A 22,765-nucleotide genomic window follows, 5' to 3' on the forward strand; every position below is an offset into this window, starting at 1 on the left:
AAATAACTCATCAAGCCACCTAGGTTAAGTGAATTCCTACAATGCCACAAGAAGTTATTTCTTAGGAAATACTAATTCCCATGATGTCAACCAAACATTTTGGAAATAACTTCCCGTGGTACATGGTTTTATGTGGGAATTTATTTTCCATTTTGAACCAAACAAGTATAGTATTACTATCATGTCAAAAAAAATAAAATAAAAATATCATATTACTATGATTTCTGAAGGTTTTTTACACTCACTATTTGCATAAAATCCAATACAATCTATACATATAATATCTAATTTTGTATAACATAAAACACAATAGTGATAATTCATGATCGATATTATCTAACCATCAATATTTTCAAACTCAGTGTTAAGAACTTCAAAAACGGAGTTACAACATTAGCAATTGAAATCAAATTCTTACACCTTTTACTTTTCTTAAAAAAAATAAAAAATTCTTACACATCATAACCTACGTAGAAATATTAATATAAGTGTTCTTATAATTTATCAAAACCTTTCTGTTCCTCGTTCCTCGTCTCTCTCCATTCGACGGCGGCGGTTCGCCCCTTTACCACTACCGACCGCTAATTGATCTCGTCTTCTTCCCTTCTTGTAGCTTCAGGCAACCACCAAAGAGACACCGTTTTCGTCGTGACGCTTTCAGGTATCTATATACTTACAAGTGTTTTCTAATTCTCCTTTTAGTTTTGAACTATGTTATTTTCTTGGTTTTTTATCAATTAAATTTTCTGGGTATTGTGAAAGAGTATTCTATTTCTCAGGTTTAGGCGTTTAGCTAATATGTATGTCAATAGTTTGATGAATTTATTTGAGGATATGGTTTGATGGGTTTATGTTGTTGATATTGAATTCTGAATAAGGATTGAAGTTGTCAATTACATCTGTTTAATTGGGGTTGATTTGTTATTATATTTTTATTGGATTGGTTTTCAGTTATTAAATGTTCATGCTTAAATTTGATAAGAATTGGGTTATGCTATAATGATTTATATTCTTTTGGGTTATATTCAAGTGAGGAAGTTGCAAATTTTGTATGAAGATGGGTTTTATTTCCTGAGAAAATGGTATTGTTTGCATGAATTTAAATGAGGTTTCATGTTATTTACTTCGTATATGAATTCTTGTTTTAGATTGTGTTATTTTACTGGTGGGATTTTTGTAAGCTTTCCTGGAGGTGTGTTAGATTAATTTTTATACATATTTTTGTTAGTTGTTGATGTGTTATTGATTTGCAGCTGGGATTTTACGTTTAAGTGTAGTAAAGATGAGTTTGATTTCTCAAAATGCTGTTGTTAAGAATAAAGTGAAAAAGAAGAGCAAGTGGATCGGTGATGAGGGTGAGGAGCCTTCCTTGTTGGAAGGCAGGGAGGAAAGTTTAGAGAAAGAGGGTTCTGATGTTGAAGCTGCTGTAACTCATAAGAAGAGAAAGAAGAGGAATGATGCGGAGGAAAAGAAAATGCTTGCCGAGGAAGAATTGGAAACGCAGAAATTGGGGGATTTTTTGTTTGGTTCTCTTCATTCCCCTGTTGAATTTGGAAAGGGAGATGAAGATGAAGATGAAGATGAAGATGAAGATGAAAAAGGTGGGTTAAATGTGGTTGACTCTGCATTGTTTGTCTTGGACCGCTCTGGTAATAAAGATGTATTAGTTAATGGAGAAGATGGGGGTTATCAAGCGGGAATTGTTGACGAAGATGGTGATAAGCAAAGGAAGCCTGCCTGGATGGATGATGAGGAGGAGACTGTTGTTAATATTTCGAAGGTTAATAGGCTGAGGAAGCTGAGGAAGGAGGAAGATGAGACCGTTATATCTGGTTCTGCGTATGTGTCAAGGTTGAGGGCTCACCATGCGAAGCTGAACCCTGGCACAGATTGGGCCAATCTTGATGCGAAGGTCAGAACATATGACTCTGATGAGGAATCTGAGGTAGAAAATGGGGCGGTGGTTGCTTCAGGGTATAAAAATGTTGATAATATTCTTAAAACTAATGAAGAGCTTGTGGTGAAGAGAGGAGGGAGGCTTTTGCCTGGAATTCTTGAGTACTCAAGATTAGTTGATGCAAATGCAGAAGACCCTTCTAATGGCCCAATTAACTCAGTCCAGTTTCACAGAAATCATCAGTTACTCCTTGCTGCTGGATTAGACCGGAAGCTGAGGTTTTTTCAGATTGATGGCAAGAGGAATAAAATGATGGATTCTATCTTCATTGAAGATTGCCCTATTAGAAATGCATCTTTCTTACCTGATGGCTCTCAAGTTATTGTTTCCGGGAGAAGAAAGTTCTTTTACAGCGTCGACATATCCAAGGGGTATGTGGATAAGATTGGGCCACTGACTGGTAGAGAGGAAAAAAGCTTAGAAGTTTTTGAGGTTTCACCTGATTCTCGTACTATAGCCTTTTTGGGAAATGAAGGTTACATCTTGCTGGTGTCAGCTAAAACGAAGGAACTGATTGGCACCCTTAAGATGAATGGTACAGCTCGCTCACTAGCCTTTACTGATGATGGGCAGCAGTTGTTGAGTTCCGGTGGTGATGGACATGTCTACCACTGGGATTTAAGAACGAGAACTTGTCTCCATAAGGGTGTGGATGAGGGCTCCATTAATGGCACTGCTCTTTGTACTGCACCAGTAGGGAATCTTTTTGCAGTTGGATCGTCAAGTGGAATAGTAAATGTTTACAACAGGGAGGAATTTTTGGGTGGTAAGAGAAAACCAGTTAAAATACTTGAGCATCTCAGAACCGAAGCAAGTTTCATGAAGTTCAACCATGATGCCCAGATTTTAGCCATCTGTTCAACTATGCAGAAGAGCAGCCTAAAGCTGGTTCACATCCCTTCATTTACTGTCTTTTCTAATTGGCCTCCTGCAAACAGAACGCTACACTATCCAAGATGCTTGGATTTTAGTCCGGCTGGTGGTTTCATGGCTGCAGGGAACGCAGCAGGAAAGGTCTTGCTGTATAAGTCGCATCATTATCAGCAAGCATAACTTATTACTACTGTCTGGATGTACTATTATCCTGTTATTTCCAATTTTGCTTAAAAGGAATAGCTTCTCTCTGATTTTGAGAATAACCGAGAGAACTAACCAGTAAGATTTTGTTAGTCTTTGAGATTATTGAGTTGCTGTTCTTAGAAATTCTTCTTTAGCGGTAATGTTATCATGAGCTTAATAGCAGATATTAATTAAAAGTATTTCGAATGTAACAACAGATATTAATCCAGAGTATTTCAAACTGTATTATTTAACTTTCATTTTTTTTTTATTATATTTAAAATACAGCTTAATGATTTTTAGTCTATGACACAGCACATTCTGTAGCATGCTGGTAGTGATTTTAAGCTGCAGCTTGTGATTCTTTGTCTTCTTTGAATTTAAGCTTACCGTGCGCATTTCCTCCAATTTTTAGTATTGATCAAACTATTATTCATATAATTGCATCAACTATGAGAATATATGCTGCCATGCCTGCCAATGAGACTTTGCTTTACCAGTTTACCATAGGTTCTTCAATTTACTGTAATTATTATGCTTGTAGACAGAGTAGAAGCATACAAGTATAGAACATACACTACTACAAAAAAGTGACCTTAAGGGCGGACTCCTCTCATGCAGTCTCTTTGATTTCATTGGAGGTAGAGGTGATCAAAGGGCAAACTGGGCCAAGATGGAAAAAAATCAGCCCATTTGGTCAGGCCGGGCCAGCTTTGGGCTGAAAAAGCTTGCTCAAATCGTAAAAATTGGGGCGGGCCAAAAAATTAACTAAAATCGTAAAAAAATACATGTCTAAAACCCGCCAAAGATCAGACCGGGTCGGGGCAAATGGGCTGGGCTGCCCATAATCATGTCTAATTGGAGGGCAGTGTCATATGTTAAACTTTAATGGTTGATATATTTAATTATTATATTAGAAAGGTTAAATTTTAAAAATTTGATATTCTAATACTCCCTATTAAAACAATTCAATGATTACTTTTTAAAATAAAGCATAAATGTCGATCAAAGTAATGTATGTAAATAATATAAAAGTCAAATGTGACACACAACAGGGAGTATTTTCTACGTTCGATCAAACAATAATATCCAAATGGTTCAATTCATCGTTGGAAAAAACTTTTTCTCTCTCTACAAAACCCTAGCCTTATCCCCCACCGCTCCCCCCTTTCTCATCTATGACTCGCCAGCGATCGGCGCTCCTCTCCTTGCCATCGCCGGCGAGTGTTGTTCTTTGCTTTTTTAGGAGTTTCAGGGTAGAGAAATCAGGGGCGAGAGCAGAGCAGTTTGACGCCTTCGAGTTCATCGGCGGTCTTTTGAGTTTGGTGTGTCGTTAAGTGTTTAGGAATTCAATTACCCAACGAATCAAGAAGCCAAGGCTATTCTTAACGCCGCCGTCGAAAGGAATTTCGTTAATTGTTTCCCGACGGTAAAGGTGAAGTTAAGTCTAGGGTTTCCCCCCTTAATTTAAGGTTTGTTCAAGGGGGCAGTCTTCTTGCGTTGGCCTTGACGACAGGTTGTGGTGTTCGTTTTTGCCGGTGAGGTAGTTTTTGGGTAATCTTTGCTTTTTTTGTAATCTCTCGTGTTGCTTTATGAGTTTTGTAAGATTTCTTTGCTCTGGTTTGTTGTTTAGTTGCTTATGTTTAACCTAGGTTTATTTATGTCTTTGCTTATTTCGCTTGTTTTGTTGTTTGTTTTGTTATTTGTGTTCTGGTTCGAGCTTCTAGCTTTTAATAATACTCATACTCTGTTTGGTTATGAGTTGGAGTTCATAAGGGTGGTTCTAAGTCCGGAGACTTTCGAAGTGGTGGTGTTGTTTTTAGAGTCTGATCGGTTGGATTTACCCTTTATTTTAGGGGAAGTAAGGTTCAGCAGTATCTGGGTTGTTGGGTTGGTCGTCCTCTTAGTTTACTCTTTGGGGTGGGACTGTGTTAAGGGGAGCTTTCCCATTGGTTGGGTGGCTTTCCTCATTAGTAGTTTGAGTGATTCCCTCTGTGTTGTTTTTTCTGACGGTGGTGTATTTTGTGCAAGTGAAAGGTTTTCCCTGCTTTAGGAGTTTACAGGGAGAAGGTGGTTTTGAGGGGAGAGGTTTGATTGCTATTCCTGTTGCGTCTTGGTTGTGGGATGATTTGGGTAATCATTCAGTTATTATCATCCCATTGTTGGTGTTGGTGATGACAAAGTCAGTCATCGCTGTTAATTTCAATCTTGAAGGAAATTAAAGGAGGCTACCCATCTTGGGTGAGGGTAAGCAAAGTCCTCCATTATCTTGCATTCTCTGGTAAAATTGCAGGAAATTAAAGGAACTTGCAGTTTGGTGTAAAGTTCCTAATGATAGGTCGTTAAGACATATGACTTTCTTGTTTTGGCTTCCAGACTCTTGGGAGGTGGCTATGCTTTTAGATCCCTAGGAGTGAAGTCGTGTCACGGGTCTTGTTTTCAGCAACAGGGTACTTTCAACTTTCGGGTGTTTTGTGTCTACACAACTTCCATCGCAAATTTGCTTAAGTGTCATTGCAAGTTTCGGTTCCCTTAATTAGTAGTATTAACTTGCACACTCTGTCCTTCCCGAGGGTTTTGGTTCAGTTGGCAACTCTTGGTCAAGAACAAGGTTTTGGCAATAACGTTTTCGTTGTCTAGGCTCCAAGGTAATTGGTATGATGCAAGGCTACTCTGGTTTAGTCATTCACTTCGTGTTTCCTCTTTTGGTAAGTGGCATACCTAGTATGTGGGTTTGTTAGGGTGTGTCGGCTCAGTCTCGAAGCAGAAGGTTTCTCTTTTGGTGCTTTTATGTTTAGCTAGGTGTGTTTGGTTATTTTAATTTCTTTTTTTAGCTCTGTTAGATTGTAATTTGTTCTTTATTTATGAAGTTCTCTCTGTTCCCAAAAAAAAAAAACAATAATATCCACTTAGTAGATGAAAAGTACATGGAAAAATTTTATTCCTATGAATTTATACCTACTACTGTTGCTCTATTAAAAAAAAAAAAAAAAAAAAACTTGCCACTGTTGCTAATTTCAGCAACATGTAGCGGTGCAATAGGACAAATCATCGGTGTCGTAGCAACTTCCAAATGGAAAACCCTCACCAAGTTTTGGAAATTACTGTTAAAATCAATATTTGTGTACTATTTAACAAGATTCGTGGTAACTTTAAGTTAACTCATCTTAACTATTGAGTGGTTGGGAATCAACGGTACGACCCTTCCATTCAATTTTTTTTACTCTCTCTGCTGGGTGAACTAACGGGAAAGAGAAAAAAAAACAAAGCAAGCAAACAGCCAAACACTGAAACATTTCTTTGAGTTCTTCACTTCTCTGAGTCTCTGAGTTCTTTCTCTCACTGCCTCACTGAAACACTTCTCTGAGTTCTCTCTCTTCGATAAAATCGGCCAGTTCACTGCCTTCTGTCAACCATTGTTGCCGGCAGGGGCGGATCTAGTAGGGGTTCAATGGGTTAGGTTAGGTTCTAGGTCTGGGTTTAGTCCTCCTTTCCTGAACAAACCCAGATCTACGGCCAAACCCCCTCTTGTCCGTAGGGTTTCTTTAACTCAATTACGAAGAATTCGTGGACCTCCAAACAAAATAACGTGCGATGATGAATTCGACGAGGAGTCCCCCTCTGACTTGCTGCTTAAACGTGCTTCTGTTTCTATGAAACCCTAATTCAGTTTATATAATTTTTTTTTTCTTTTTAGAATCCTGTCTAGGTGGTGGAAGAGATATTCATGATTGTATACCAGAAAGGTTACTGGCAGGATGGATTGTTGTTGGTTATATGTGTGTGGTTGTTGTTGTTGATAGCCTACTGCTGTTGTTGTTGATATCCTGCTGTTGTTCTTGAGACATCCTGTTGTTGTTGTTGTTCTCAGGTTGTTGAGATATCCTGTGACACATTATGTCCCTGACCATGAGATACATTGATGTCCCTGACCATGAGATACATTGATATCCCTGACCCTGAGTATATGTCCCAGACCCTTTGTTTCATTGATGTCCCTGACCCTCAGTATATGACCCTCAGTATATGTTCTGACCCTCTGTTTCATGGCCTTTGCCTTTGCAAGTTGGGGAGTGTATATGATGAATGATGTGTTAGAGTATTACTTTATGGCTTTCTGGCAATTACAAAATACATGTCCCTCTGAGAAACTATTTGAGTGTTACAATCAGTCCCCTATGTTAATTCAATTACAAAATCCAAATGATGAAGGGACTCAGTTTATAAAACTTTTCCAAACGTGTATTGCTCTAGTTATTGTGTTAATCACGGACTGTGAGGTAACATGTTCGTTGATGTTTTATGACAAATAAATACCCTTTTGATGGATTTAAAGTTCAGAGTACTTTTTTAATATCTGGACTTCATTGAAATTAATTTTTAGTTTCAAATACGAGTCCCTTTACAAAAGATGTAACAACATAACTGCCCTAGCCAAAAGGTTCTATAAACTAAAGCATATACACCTAACCAACGAGGTAAAGTAACACGAGTCCCACACCATTACAAAAAACAAAAGGTTGGTTATGTGTGGCAGTCAATGCTGTCCATGTATGATGTTTCTTTCCCCCTTTAGTCTGCATCCACCTCAAACTGATTTGTTGTTGCCTTGATCTTGACTTGCTGTTCATATTAATAAAATTACAAATAAAAACAAATAAATAAACACACAATAACCATAAACCATTGTAACATCAAGAAATTCATAATAGTTCATATTAATAAAAATTCAGCAAGACAAAAAGCATAATAGCTCTCTATAACATAAAGAAAGAGCGGTGTAAAAAAATAAAGAAAGGACGGTGTAACAAAAATAAAGAAAGAAAAGTGTTAATATAGTTAATAAATTTACCTCAATTATAAATTAACCCAGCACACTTAAGGTGGTTGCACACTTAAGGTGGTTAAAGCAAATCTAATTTAGGCACCGTAGGAAGAAAAGAGTTGATTTTTGATGCTAGTTCTCCATACGTTGCTGAAAATGCAAAAAGGTAATATTCTCGACAATTCTTCGTCTAAGGTCACCAAAAGAAGAAGAGTTTGCCTTCAAAATAGGGAAAATATGTTAGTTAAGTATATCTAATATATTCTTACTATACCAATATTGTATACATATTACCTTCTTTAAATAATGATGATAACAATATCTAATATATTGCATCTAACATACAATTGTGTGGCGATTTTCCTTTCCAATGGAAATCAAATATCACTCGTAACGGGTGGCTAATAAGAGTCGGTATCTTAAGTGTCCAGTCATCGACACGATATATGTCGTAATTCAATTTGATCACATTGTCAAAATCATGGCGAAATTGCTTGCGAATGAAATCATACGCATTGGCAAATTGGTTTCGTTTGGTCAAAGGTCCAAAACAATGGAAAATGGCAAATGAAGTAAGAGAAAATCCTATCATTAAAAGAAACAAATAAATAACATTAGATAGTGTTTGAAAATCTCTATATTTCATTCTAAATGTTTAAATTCAACTCTTAACATTAATACTCTAACATTAAAAAAAAAAAAAAAAAAATTGGGCAAAATTATTGTTGGTTAGAGAAATGCTTATAAATTGAAAATAATATGAAAAATTTAACAAAACAATAAAATATATCAAAATCTACAGATTTAATACCAAATTCTTGATTATATAATTTTTCTCATCAACTTTATAATTCTTATTATATCAAACAGTTGTAGGCTGTGGTTAAGAACAATTAAATAAACATGAAATTTGTATAAAAACCATCAAATATGAAAATTCAAAGCAAGAATATCCAAAATTTTAGAGTCACTTGAAATTCTGAATTCTAAATGAATTCCAAGCAAAGAATTACATAATCATTTTTATCTCCAACTAATTAAAACTCAATTCTAAACAGGGTAAAGATGGTTACTTATAATACTCCTTCAACATTATTCCAATGCGAAATTTGAAACAATGCCTTAAACAACCTTATGTTACGATCGATATCATAACCAGTTGCAACCAAGTTAATGAAAGCACCAAATTCTCTCAAATCTTTATCAATTTCAGCTAATCACCTACAACTAAAACACAAAATAGTTTTAATTCCATTTTGCTTAAAGATTTGATCTTTATATAAAAAAAAAATTAAAAAAAAACCTTGATTGTCGGGAAGGTCGGAGAGCATGAAAGAAGTATTCTAAACATATAGCTTAGTACAAGCAAAACCCAATGGTTTTTGTTGTTCTTGATGGCATTCGGTAAGACTCTTGGCAATTTCTCTACCAATTGCATTAAAATTGGCCCAGCGGTAATGATTTTGCCCATACCATCTAATCTCCATAAATTACTTTGTGTTTGTCCCACAACCCAATCCCTTAATCGAAGCCCAATATAATGACCCCCACACAAGACCCCTTCGTTTTGCAGGAAACCAACTAACGGACGGAAGTAGTTTACATTTCTATCTTTTATTCTTAGCAATGCCTCCTCCCAATCCATCATTTTACAATTCATTTTTTTAACTTTTCTTCCTTCCCCATGTTCTACATGTATATTACAAACTGCAATATCATTTTCATCCATCTCTTCATTTTGATGAGGAAAATATAATGTATATTTCTTTCTCTTAACAAATCTGATCTCCACAAAATATGTTCAACATCAATCACAACATAAAGAAAAAAATAAAAAAAAAAATCATACCGCTGAATGTCGGGCACTGATCCATTCAGCCATATTAAAGGTCTTTTGTGTTACTTTGAAATAAAAAACTGTAATTAATTTCAAAGAAAAAAAAATTCAGAAAATCAATATTATCAATTCCTAAAAAAAATCAGAAACCCTAACTCCCTAATTTGATAAATTAAACATAAAATCATCAATTTCAAACAACATACACACTAATTTGATAGATTAAATACTATAAACAACTAATTTAAGCTTAAAATCAACCCTACAACTCATATATAATAAGATATTAAAATCATAATTAAGTATGAAAATATGAAAATAATTTACTTGGAGTGCGGTGGCTAGAGACCGGAGTAGTGGAGGGCGGACATGCGGCAAGGCAGTGGCGTCTGCAGGATTTTCGAAGAGGGGGTTCGAAAGTTCATAATCGTAATTAACAAAGGAATGAAAATATAATAATTAAATATTCAGTACCTAAGTTCCAATCAGTCCCCTATGGTAATTCAATTACAAAATCCAAATGATGAAGGGACTCAATTTATAGAACTTTTCCAAACGTGTATTGCTCCAGTTATTGTGTTAATCACGGACTGTGAGGTAACATGTTTGTTGATGGTTTATGACAAATTAATACCCTTTGATGGATTTAAAGTTCAGAGTACTTTTTTAATATCTGGACTTCATTGAAATTAATTTTTAGTTACATATACGAGTCCCTTCACAAAAGATGTAACAACATAACTGCCCTAGCCAAAAGGTTCTATAAACTAAAGCATATACACCTAACCAACGAGGTAAAGTAACACGAGTCCCACACCATTACAAAAAACAAAAGGTTGGTTATGTGTGGCAGTCAATGCTGTTCATGTATGATGTTTCTTTCCCCCTTTAGTCTGCATCCACCTCAAACTGATTTGCTGCTTCATCTTGTGTGCTTGTCTGAATGAATGTGTTGTTCAGGTAAGCCACTGCCACTGCCTGGTCACCACTTCTTGGTTGACTTCAATTATTTCTGAAAGTAAACCAAGTCGTTCAAGCCTCTATTTTCCCATGTGGGGTATCTTGTATTTGTTACCTCCTTCACATTTCAAAATTTCAACCATACATGATTGCAATGTTATCCATGTATGTTTGTTCACAGTAGGGTCAAACTCCTCGTATGCCTCTTTGACTCTCTCGATTAATTCATCCAAGTTTTCTGGAAATGAATGATGTTGAATCGATTGAATTGACCTAAATAGACCTAAATCCAGCACGTTGGAAAACAAATTGGATATTGAAACCCCCTTCTGTAGTTGCAGCCATGAATTCCTCATCGGTCGGGACTTGATGTGGCCTTGCGTTGTCCCACTGAATTAACACATTTTTTGGCAAACTGTTAGGCCACTTGCTTCTAATTGATGGCAGTACTTTTGTAATAAGCATCTTCCTTATTTCATCCCTGTTTATGTTCTGTGTAGCCTTTGTTTCTATTGTACCAGCTGGCCTATTCTTGCTTCCTTTCTTTGCAACTTGTTTGTACACAAACGGGATGATATCGTACTTCCCATCATGAATCAAGTGGCCTAGTTCATCATACAACGGTTTGCCTATTATGCTCATGAACATTGCTTTAGCTTTGAATCTTCTTGACTGTTCACATCTATATGGATCTTCTTCATTGCGAAGAAGATAGAATCTCCTTGTTTCCGGGTTTAAATAAAACCACTTCTCGCCGATGTGAATTACATGGTTCATTGCAAAAAACTTTGGTGGTGAACTTGGTGTTGCAGGTTGTATGTGGGACAGAACCCACTTCAATCTTGCAATTTTGTGATCCGATGTTAGTCTCGGCTTGTTTGTGCTTGTGTGAGTCCTTAAAATGCCCTTCTTCTTTAATTAATGGAGTGTCGATTTAGCTATTTTTAGTGCTCCGGCGTACTTCCTCTCTGTTCTTACATGTAGGGGGACTGATTGCAAAAACTCTTGTGTATAGTCTCTTGACTTTGGACCAGTTTTGCCAAGTTTTTTGCTCTTGACATCAATTACACTCCCCTCTTGCATTTGCTTACATACTTGAAATACGCGTGTGACAGTGGACTTGTGTACACCAAATTGCCTTGAAAGACGTGTTAAACTACCTCTGGGCAGTTTACCGTTGTGTAAAATCAGCAATATTTCATCAATGATTACCCGTTTTTTGGCTGAGGAAAGCTGTTGCCTTGATCTGACTTGCTGTTCATTATGGCCTTGAGTTTGTTGTTGATCATGTTGGCCTTCAGTTGGATGTTGACTTTGCTGCTGTTCTACTGGATCCTCTGACATGTATTCCTCCTCGAGTATTCTGTCAATATTGAAAAATCTGTCTTCATCGGATGAGCTTGTGAGTCCCTCTGTGAAACTGTCCTCCATGACTTTCTGTAATGCATTTGTGGGTTCAAGAGGTGGAGTCCGTGACTTTGAACGCCCATGTGAGGCGAGAAAGTATAGCCCAGTACCAGGTATGGACTCTCATGTCCAGTACCTGAATTAAAAAATTTTATTTTTTTATTTTTTATAGGGAAAAGAATTTTGCAAAAGGTAATTGGAATAAGAGCTGGGTAAAAACATTTCACCCACTAAAAAAGCGTTTCCCTAATAGCGTTTTGGAGAGTGAGCTTTTCTTTCGGGTAAGAGCTTTTTATGAGGTTTCCAAATAGCGTTTTCCGGTGGTTTCTTGTATGAGGAGAAGAATTGGAGCGCGAAAAAGCTAAAGATCTGTTCAATTTCAGGTACTAGCTTTGTCGTCAATAATCTGGTTTAAGCTTAAAAGTTCTTCGTAACAAATCTTTGTGTTAATTTTAGTAAATGTCAATGTAGATCTACAATTTCTAGGGTTTATTGTGCTTTTCACTGAAGTTTTTCCATTCTACAGTTGAATTTGGTGTTGTTACTCTGTAGAAATTAATGAAAGCTTGGAGGAAATGTTGACGATTCGTCCCAAGTAATAGAAATTGATGAAAGCTTGGAGTAGGAAGAACCTGATGTATGTTGACTTTGCTTTAAGTTTGTTTATTCATGCCATCAACTTTTATTTTTATCCAAATTTCATGGTAATTACCTTAATTTTTATTAATTGAGAAAGTAGAAGTAGGATCAGCCAAATATTGGGATAAATGTGTTGTTTGTACTAGCTTCGGATGGTTGGTTTTGATTACTAACCAAATTATTTATTCCAGAATGTTATAATACTACCATAATTATATATACTACCAGATTATATGGCTAAAGTCATGTTGGATTAATCTGAGTGTTGATGTTGGGTGTTTTGGTGATGATTAGTACTTTTTTTTTTTTTTTTTTTTAAAGCAGTAGAAAGGAGAAACTACTCCCTCACCCTATTACAATTAACATACACTATTGCAATTAAAACTAACACAATGAAACATTAAAAGCTCCTCTCTTACGTCCTGTATAAGCTTTCTCCCATCCTACATCCCCACAAGATCTCCTTGCAGCCACCTTTGCACACGCCTATCTTGAAAGTGGATCTGAATATGAAGCAACTTCCTGCTTCTAATCTGCTGTAGGCTATGCAGCAGCGTTTTGAGTATGTTTAGCTCCCTTCTTCCACGAGTCACCCTGAATTTTTCTTCTGTACTCCCCTCTCCTTCCTTGCTCATAACCCAGCTGCCCCATATTTCTTTCCCCTTCGCACTGCAGGCCTTAACTCTCAGCTGCGCTTTGCTGCACTCCTCCCTGCCAGTAATGAAGACATAGGTCTCACTGCTGTGCACCTCCTTATCACAATATATCATCAGTTCAAAACCTGGGGGTTTTTCATGATCTAAATCCTAATCTTCCCATGGGTTACCTTCCTTTGATCTTCGTTCAGTGCTGCTGGCAAGCCTGCTCTCCGCTATCTTAATAGTAGCCTACGGATTTGCTTGGATTTCCTTAAATAGTATCTTGTTTCTAGCCTAACAAATCCCTTCAAGAATCATGACAAAAAGAGTATAGCTATCTTTGCCAGCTGGGTTAGATCATGAAAAACCCATGGGAAAGACTGCTAGAATTATAAGAAAGACTACTACTAGATTATAATAAAGATTACTCTTAGAATTATAAGAAAGACTACTAGAGTGATGATTACTACTAGAATTATAAGAAAGACTACTCTTTGCACCTATATTTCTTGTGTTCCCATCACACCTCTTTCACTTTTCAACCTCCCTCTGTGTCATTCGTGCTCGGGGTTTTCCTGTGTATATCTATAACTCTTCCAACTTCCTGTGTATATCAACTGTGAATTTGAATCTTATTATATTTGGCTTTAGCATAAGATACAATGTTATAGTTTAGTATGATACTAGAATATGAATATGCTGCATATAGTCTAGTATGATACTAGAATATGAATATTAGAATATGATGCAGCAGATGAGCAATGACCACTTGATTTATGCCCAACATATGATCATGTGGGTGTAGTTACATGTCATTATAATTTGGAGTATAATGCGAAATTATAATTGGATAATTAATAAAGATCTTGGTTATATGTTGGCGGTGTAGATTGAAATGGTTAATAGATTGGTATAATTGTTCGCATAGTGAATAGAAAATGCACCCGTAATGGTGCTAATTAGTTGTTGATGTTGAGACTTGCAAATTGATTATGATATGTTGGAATGTGTTACAAAATTTGGTCGTCTTGCCTAAACTCTATATTTGAATGCATATTTTAAATGTAATCTGGCTTGTCTTGCCCAAACTCTAGAGGCCCTCATTTTCTTGCATTGGATATTGTTTTGATAATTTCTCATTACAAGTGTCATTTTTTATAATGATCAATTGCTTTTTGATAGTTAATAGTTATATACTTCTTCCGTTCTTTTAATATCGCATCACTTGCCTTTTAGGGAAGTTTTACAAATATTGCATTATTTCCATTTTAGGATAAAAAATATCTATGTTCACACTGCAAATATCCAACATACCCTTACTTTTTCACACTTTTTATTTAATCTTTACATTACATGACAATTTTGTATTTTTACGTTTCTCTCTCTTACTTTTTCTCACTACCAAATTTTGCCTCCAAAACCCCTATGATGCAATAAAAAAAAAAATAGAGGAAGTATATATATTTGCTTTTCTGTTCTCAAATTGTTTATTTGTACGTTATGGATCGTATATAGGTTGAATGTGAAGTGGAGGTAAGGGAAGGAGCGAGGAGTTATGTACGTGGAGCACCTACTGCCATGTGGACTAGACCTTCTGCCATCATGTGATACAGAGGAAATAGAGGTTTCAGAATTGTTTGGACGTCTTTGGTACCCCTACTTTAGGTAAAGGTTGGATTGTTGATAATGAAGAAGGGAAGCAGGAGGAGGTTGTGAACCTTCCGGAAGCGGGTATGGTATTCTCGAGCTAGGTTGAGGCTGACAAATACTTTAGGCAGTATGGGAAGCAACGGTGTATTGTTGTCTTTCTTGCTGCTGGAAATTCTAAAATAGAGGGTAGGCTGACAAATACTTTAGGCAGTATGGGAACCATCCGGAAGCTAATACCTTTTTTTTTGTTTTTTTTTTTGTTTCTCTTTTTGTAAGTAAACCTGTTGTTTTTGTGAAATTGTCATTAAAAAAAATAAAAGTCAGCTTCATAAATTTATGCTCCTTAATTGAAAGATTTTTGTTATTTCCTTTCCATAATTTTAGCTTCCCATATCCATAATTGTTAATAATCAGTTTTTGAAAAAATAGAGAATTTTTAGAGAGAAAATAAAATTTCAAGAGAAAGAAATAAAGTTTTTAGAGAGAAAATGATGGCTCATGGTGAATTTCGTCACGATCTATGATTGTCGATTTGCACTTGATGATAAGCAGATTGATGTTTTTCACAATTGATATTTAATTTTAGATTTGGTCACCAAATGAGAAGGTAGTTTTTAATTATTTTTTTCAATTTATATTTCATAATTTTGTTGTTGATGATGATGTTTTTAGATTATTATATTTGTTCATGGATCATTGTTAACAAATTCATCACTGAAAGAAAATGTAATTTTTTTTTATTATTTTAGTTTTTTTTAAAAAAAATTGTGTTATTTTCGGAGGTTGAAGATGAAGTTCATTTGGATTAGGATAAATGTTCTTTTATCAATTTTTTTTTTATCCATATTCATTGGAATGAATATGTTCATTGAGTTTAATTAATATGTTCGTTGAGTTTAATTAATATACTCTTGGGGTCTAAACTATATGTTCTTTATAGTCACAAACTATGTTCTTTGGATTTGAACTATGTGTTCTTTATGTTATAAACTATGTTAATCTAATCGAGTATTTTTTCAAAAAAAATCATCTAATTGTATATATGTATATTTTTTGAAATCCGGATCATAAAGGTTGATGAAGACGACATACTTTTGGGACCTCTTCTATTGATAATTGATTTTTCGATAGATATAAGAACATTCGCCATATTAATAAAGAACATTACTTATATTATTTACCCATGTTAAAACATAATTCAAAAAACATTTCACAATAAGTAATGAACATTATGTGACAATAAAGGTACATTAAATTAAAATTACAATCAAAGAACATGGACATTTAAAAATCATATAATGAACATCATAATAGATGCACGTGACCAAGATGAATATCATAACAAAATATATAAATATATAATTGGTTATTTAGAGAATTTTTTTATAAAATAGAAAGAGAACAGAATAAAAATATTGGAATTTGAAATTTTGAAAATGAATTTCAAATTTTGAAATTTGAAATCTTGAAAAAATAATTTTAGAGAGAGAAATTATAAAAAACTGAATATTTTGAAATGAGTTGATATTAAATACGTGGTAAAAATCAATTGGTTTATCTTTTACCTTTTTAAAGATTTGTTTCACCAAAATTATCACGTTCTTTATATTTCAATGTTGTGTTTTTTTATAAAGTCGTGATAATCATTACAAATGTAAATTATGTTCATTTCGCTTTTTTTTTTAAAAAAAAAAACTAGTTTGATCCTGGTGTACCATGCGCATGGTACACACTTTGGTGTACCAACCAACGATTATGTTTTTGAAGTATATACTGTCATGTTAAATACAAATGTAGTTATATTTAAAGGAACACGTTATTTAAGGAATTATACTAAACTTTTTATTTTTTAAATTATATGAACAATACAATTTTATTTGTAATTGGATCAATACATAGTTACATACTACCCCTGTTAGATATTATGTGTAACTTTTGAATTTTTTATATCTCAAATAATATCCAAAAGTTGTACATAATATCTTTTTAACTTTATTATTTATAAAAATGGCATTACTAATAAAATATATAGTCTTGTGAATGACATGAATACAACACATTAATGATTTTAAATTAAAATAATCTAACATAAAATGACATTAGATTACTTACGTAATGCATCAAACTAGAATCTGAATAGCTGATAACCATATTTATCATATAATAACAGTATATCATATTAAAAGAACGGTTTATGGAGTACATAACAATATATATGGGTATATAATAGCCTTTCTTTGACATGTGTTTTATTTTTATGATTCTACAAAGGATTTCTTGGACTTGGTGAAAACAAAAGTATTGTAAACACAAAACTATATTATTGAATTGAATGTTCTGAAAAAAAAAATTAAAATTAAAATTTTATTAAATAAGAAAAATGAAAATAAACAATCCCACCTTTGCTTATTCTAGAAACAATCTCAACTTTAATTATTCCAAAAACTAGTCCCTTTAAAATTTGACATAACCAAACCCAATTTTAACAAAAGAGCTTTATTATTCATATTAACCACTATTTGAAAACTCTCATTATAAAGTATATTAATCTCTTATTACCTTTATTATAACACAATGATTTTTATATTAAACATAATACTCCCTCATTCCTATATTTTTTTGTCCCATTTGACTTTCCATGGTCTACAAAACTTTTTAAAAATATAATAATTTTCTTTTTAAATAGCAACATTTAAACACAGTGACCCTTAGTGGTCCACAATTAATTAATGTGAACTAGGTATATTTGATATTTTTTATTTTTCTCTTTGGTGAATTTTTTTTATTTTTTTCTTTGGTGAAATTTCATACTATTATTTTCGTTTAACTTTTGCTGTAAATTTTTATACAAGGTTCCATTATTAATTCTTTTGACATTACGTACTGTTATTTCAATTCATATACTGTTATTGCAACTCATATATTGTTATACAATATTCGACACAGTTAGTGTTCATTTAACAAATTTACTTTACGTAGTAGTTTATTCGATTATACTTACATATTATACCTCCTACGTTTTTTGGTACTTGCATTATAAAACACTCACTTTTCCTAAATCATTTAAGAAAAGTGGGTCTTAAATGATTTAGTACATTTAATATGTGGTTAAAAGGTTGTTAGGAGTATAATCAAGTGAGCTATGAATACATTAACAATAATGGTATTAATTAAGTTGGTTATGTTTGCAAGTATAGTAACATATTCATTTAAGGAAGTATTGTAAGCATTTAAAAACATAAGAAGTCTAATTGGCTATTGGTGCAGTGGTGATTAAGGCCGCACTTCATAGCGAAGACCACGTATTCGTTCTCCCACAACAACAGTTGGGAGGTGACTGGAACCTAACCGCCCAGAATTGAGCCCCAAATCTGGATTAACCCAGAAAGTGAACCGGATGGAACACCAAAAAACACTCACTCCTTTGATCGTATTTGTGATTAAATGTCTTTTGCTATATTAAACTATACTTGTGTTATATACCCACAATATACGGTTATTTTAATTTAAATATTGTTATTTTAGTCTAAATAATTTTATTTTAGTTTATCTTATGCTATATATTTTTACACATGGTTATTATGCTTTATTAATTCCGCTGATATTGCATACTATTATTTCAATTTTGATACAATTATTATAGTTTATACCATGTTATAAAATTATAGACAAGATTATAGTGTTCATAGTAACCTTAAAACATACATAATTATAAAAATTGGACTATTATTAATAAATAGTTGTAATTTTACAATATAATTCCAAATAAAATTTACAATGGTTTAAGACTAGGATTATTACAATCAACCCACAATATGTGCCAGTGGCAGCTCCTTTCTTCCTGCTACAGTGTAGTCTTGACATCCAACTTGTCCTTAAACATCAACAATTAGGATCAAGATCATTAACAATTCATCATAGTATTGCATAAGCAATCCAAGAAATTCTTTTTTATAACAACCAACTAGTACAATGTGCTACATAGCCAAACAAATTAATCCATAGCAAGTTTCTGAATCAAAATATCCTTATTTTTTTTTTTTTACAAAACCTGCAACATTTAATTTAAGGCACTAAGGCTCCTGAATCAACCAAAACAAGATCGTGGATTTCAGGAGGGTACTCCTACTTCCACACTCTACACTCCTCATAGTTTTTGCTCACCTTTGCAAGGGCATGAGCAGCATGATTTCCTTCTCTTTTTACAAAAGAAAAAGAAAAACCATTACAAAAATTAATTACACTAAAAATATCCCTCAGAATGTGGCCAAAATCTGATGGAGGAACCAGTCTTTTCTGCAAGTGGTTATACAGCTTGATATTGTTGGTTTCGAGAACAAGATTAAAATATCCTTTTTATTTGGATCAATATAAAAGAGTCATGTTTAATTGAAGGTTCCTAGCAATTGAGGAAAGTGGGTAATTCACTTAATTACTTTGAAGTGAAGCAAAATCTAATGCCTTCTACCTACACAAAGTATTAAAATACAACAGATTAATCAAATATGCACATAATATCAGCATGAAAAAAGTTGATTATATAATATACTTGTATAGCTTTGTATACTAACCATAACCCCTCAACAACAACAACACAATCAGCAAGGTTTCTTTGTATCCGGTAACTCTTGTGCACTTTCTGCATCTAAACAGCAGCAGCATCAAGCTCAGATACCTGCCTTGGAGAAAACAGAACTGCATGTTCAGGAAGAGTGGAAGCAAGCAGAGACTCGTGAATTAATCCACTCCAACTCATGTTACGTGGAGCATTAGTAGGATCATACTCTTGTACTAGAGTGTCAAATAAAAGAAGGTGATTTATCAATGATCCCTTCCCTTGTTTTCCCTGCATTTCCTTCAATCCAAACACACTCTAAAGGATTCAAGTCTCTTAAAACTTGACTTCCTCAATGGAAAGCACCATGCCCTCAAAGATATAGTCATTGCAAACTAGAGTGAACAAATTTTGCCTCAAAAAATTCAAGTTAGGCTGAAATCAATATGGAAACTAATAATCGCATTGATAATCATTTTAGAACTAAAATTTAGGTAATATATTCCTATATTTGGAATCGAAAATTGAAATTGTATGTCATTTCTGAACATTCAAATTGTTGGCCCAAACCAAAAACAATCCCTAGCAACTAACATTCAAACCTCGAAAAACTTGTAATAAAAAAAGAAAATATGAAAATGGAGAAGGTGATGTTCACATTGACAAGCACTACTAGAGCTCCCACAAACAATTCAGCCAGAACAAGCAAAGATTCTAGGGAGCAAACTAACTGATCTAATAGTGCAAATTAAGAAATTGGAGCTAATTTAATCTTCATGCCTCTGAACTCTAAAGGGTTACAGCTAAAATAATACACAGTTAACAACAAATATTGAAATCTGAAACCTAAATCTAACCATAACCGATAATAAAAGGAACATAAAGGAGTTTAACAAAAAAACAAAATACATCAAAATTAAAAGTAAACAACTAACTTTTGTTGTTAATTCAAATCAGTCAAAGACAACCCTTTATTTCGATAGTCCGGCCACCTCGACTCGCCGCCCTTCCATCTTGACCACCTCTCTTCCGCCACCTCGACCTCGACCTTATTTAAGCAAAATCGCAAAACCCTTAATACCTAAGTTCTATATCAAATTCCATGAATTGTAAACCCTTAACACAACGCTAAATTGAATACTCTTTCAAAATCCCTAAATTGAACACCCTTTCAAAATCCCTAAATTGAAAACCCCAAACTGAATACCCTTAATTGAAAACCCTTTCAAAATTTCTAAATTGAAAACCATCCTTTCGTGTGGTAGCTTTGCCTGACATTATTGAGCACACCACCGTATTTGCAAGCTTCAACGGCATATTGTTCACCTATGTTCAGTAGTGTTACCACTCAAAATTCAGTTTAGATCAGCGTTTTCCGGAGCGTTTTTGGGTGGAGTGGCGTTTCGAAGAAGAGAGAGAGACAATAATTTTACAGCTTACCCATTTAATAACTTTTAATGAAGTTACCGTCTTAATGTAAGTAAATGACGATTATACCGCCCGGTATTGGACATGAGAGTCCATAGCTGGTAGTAGTCCATCACGCCTCGACACAGATGTCAATCCAACCTTTCCCTCAGTTCCAAGTGGCTACCCTCGCTCCAAACAGGATCATCTGTCGAGAATGAGATAAAAGAGGCAAAGCTATGACTACAACTTTCATTTTAGAAAAATGGATAGCACGAACCTCTCAAAATAACAGGGCCATTAACTGGAGCAGTCTTCTTTGGCTCCGAAGTCCTAGAAAACAGACCACCAAGACTTCCTAATAGCTTTTTCCCCCTGTTGGTGAACAGATATTTAATTATGGGTCCTTAAAAAGCTAAACTAAATGAAATGATAAAATCCAAGAGATCAGAAAGAAGAAATAACCAGAATCCTAATATATGAATATAATTATAAAATAACAGACGCAGTTTTGCAGAATTATCAAAGATAACCACCGATCCACAGCGAAACACACAAGTATATTAGAAGAAAAGTTACTATTCAAAAAAAAAAAAAAAAGAGAAAAGTAACACTGACAAATTTTACTCCTATACTGTCATTGTTTCGGTTAGAAAACAATGGACCTTCAATTGGCCCTTTCGGATGAGTGGAGACGAGGCCCAATTCGAGTGATGACCGAATTGAGGATTTCCTGCACAGCTAGACAAACGTAAACTAGCCTCGGGGGGTTGTGCCGAGGAAGGCCCCTCCGATGCCGAAGTCAGTACGAATGTAAAATAGAGAGAGAATAGCTCTGCAAGAGAGTTTGTTGCTTGAGGCTATAATTGTGAATGTGTAATGAATGAGATAAATTGAGCTTTTATACCTTGGTCCAAATGAATGGGGTGGGCTTGAGGAGTCAAATGGGCTGACCACTTGACTGGGCTTCGTTGACTGACCTGACATATGGGCCGGAGGGTTGAACCTTGCTATTTGGGCTTTGCTTATTTTCATATATGGACTGGGCCCAAATATAAGTTATTTGGACCCCAAACAACTTGCCCCCCAGACCCGATTCGTAAGGATAACGGGTCGGGTTTTCTGATTTTTGAGAAATTTGGAGGGAAGTAAATGAAAATAATTTAAATTAAGAGAAGTTGGGTGGTTATTATCACTAATAACCGTTAACTTGAGCATGATTGGAAGTTATGGGGAAGTGGAGTAGATTAGTGGGCATTAATTGGAGGAGAATGCAAATAAGTAAAGAGTAAAGTGAGATTAAGGTGGTAATTAGTGGCGCAGACCTCGAAAAACTTGTTTCCAGAGGACATTTAAGCCATTCATTCCTTAATTCTTGCTTACTTAACTCAGATTCGCATAAACAAACCCGCATTTCGCTAAGCTTTCCCCTGTACCCAAATCTGTTTCGCACTTAAATCTAACAATCCGAGGCTTTTGGACGAAGTTCGTTGCTCCGACTGCAGAGATCGGCAAATTCCGCACTTAACCGAGGTAATTTTTTCTAGAATCCCCTCAGCTTTCTTTGCTTTAGAGCTTCCCCCTTTTTTCCGTCTTTTCGAACTTCCGCTCAACCGGAAAATGGCCGGCGACCGGGGAAAAGAGCCACTCAGGTCCGAATCAAGCGCCGAGGAGGAAGAAGAAGAGGTGCCGCAGCTAATTCTGAGGCGAAATCGCCCTTTGGCGATGATGCCACCTCTCAGTGGCCAAAACCCTAATGCTGGGGTCGCGCCAGCTGCCGCTTCGAGTGGCGCTGCCTTGAGGGTAGTGCCTTTATCCAGCTTCCCACCTA

The 22,765-nt window shown here is 34.9% G+C and overlaps 2 protein-coding genes and 1 long non-coding RNA gene across 3 annotated transcripts; 1 reads left to right on the forward strand and 2 right to left on the reverse strand.

The window, feature by feature from the left end:
• The first annotated feature begins 316 nt into the window (after nt 1-316).
• On the forward strand, nt 317-3,274 carry LOC110726380 (U3 small nucleolar RNA-associated protein 18 homolog). The gene is made up of 2 exons (XM_021905854.1): nt 317-661; nt 1,254-3,274. Exon 2 carries the CDS (start codon nt 1,283-1,285, stop codon nt 3,008-3,010), a length of 1,728 nt encoding a protein of 575 aa, XP_021761546.1. The 5' UTR covers nt 317-661; nt 1,254-1,282; the 3' UTR covers nt 3,011-3,274.
• A 3,907-nt stretch (nt 3,275-7,181) lies between these two features.
• LOC110726381 lies at nt 7,182-10,166 on the reverse strand. The gene is made up of 3 exons (XR_002512363.1): nt 10,006-10,166; nt 7,869-8,060; nt 7,182-7,639 (listed from the first exon to the last, which is right to left on the reverse strand). It is a non-coding gene; the product is annotated as an uncharacterized LOC110726381 (long non-coding RNA).
• Nucleotides 10,167-19,617: 9,451 nt separating this feature from the next.
• On the reverse strand, nt 19,618-22,348 carry LOC110726270 (SNAP25 homologous protein SNAP29-like). Its single transcript, XM_021905725.1, has 3 exons — nt 22,260-22,348; nt 21,215-21,309; nt 19,618-19,763 (listed from the first exon to the last, which is right to left on the reverse strand). The coding sequence occupies exons 1-3, from the start codon at nt 22,346-22,348 to the stop codon at nt 19,618-19,620; spliced, it is 330 nt and encodes a 109-aa protein (XP_021761417.1).
• Nucleotides 22,349-22,765: the final 417 nt, after the last annotated feature.

This window comes from Chenopodium quinoa, unplaced genomic scaffold (genome assembly GCF_001683475.1).
Source record: "Chenopodium quinoa cultivar QQ74 unplaced genomic scaffold, ASM168347v1, whole genome shotgun sequence".
In the NCBI taxonomy this organism is placed as follows: domain Eukaryota; kingdom Viridiplantae; phylum Streptophyta; class Magnoliopsida; order Caryophyllales; family Amaranthaceae; genus Chenopodium; species Chenopodium quinoa.

Coding starts and splice junctions, on each gene's coding strand:
- LOC110726380 (XM_021905854.1), top strand. CDS start 1,283: ATGAGTTTGATTTCTCAAAATGCTGTTGTTAAGAATAAAGTGAAAAAG.
- LOC110726270 (XM_021905725.1), bottom strand. CDS start 22,348: ATGCGGGTTTGTTTATGCGAATCTGAGTTAAGTAAGCAAGAATTAAGG. Junction 21,310..22,259: donor CTGGAAACAAGTTTTTCGAG/GTCTGCGCCACT, acceptor GTTCACCAACAG/GGGGAAAAAGCTATTAGGAA. Junction 19,764..21,214: donor TGGCCCTGTTATTTTGAGAG/GTTCGTGCTATC, acceptor TTGACACTCTAG/TACAAGAGTATGATCCTACT.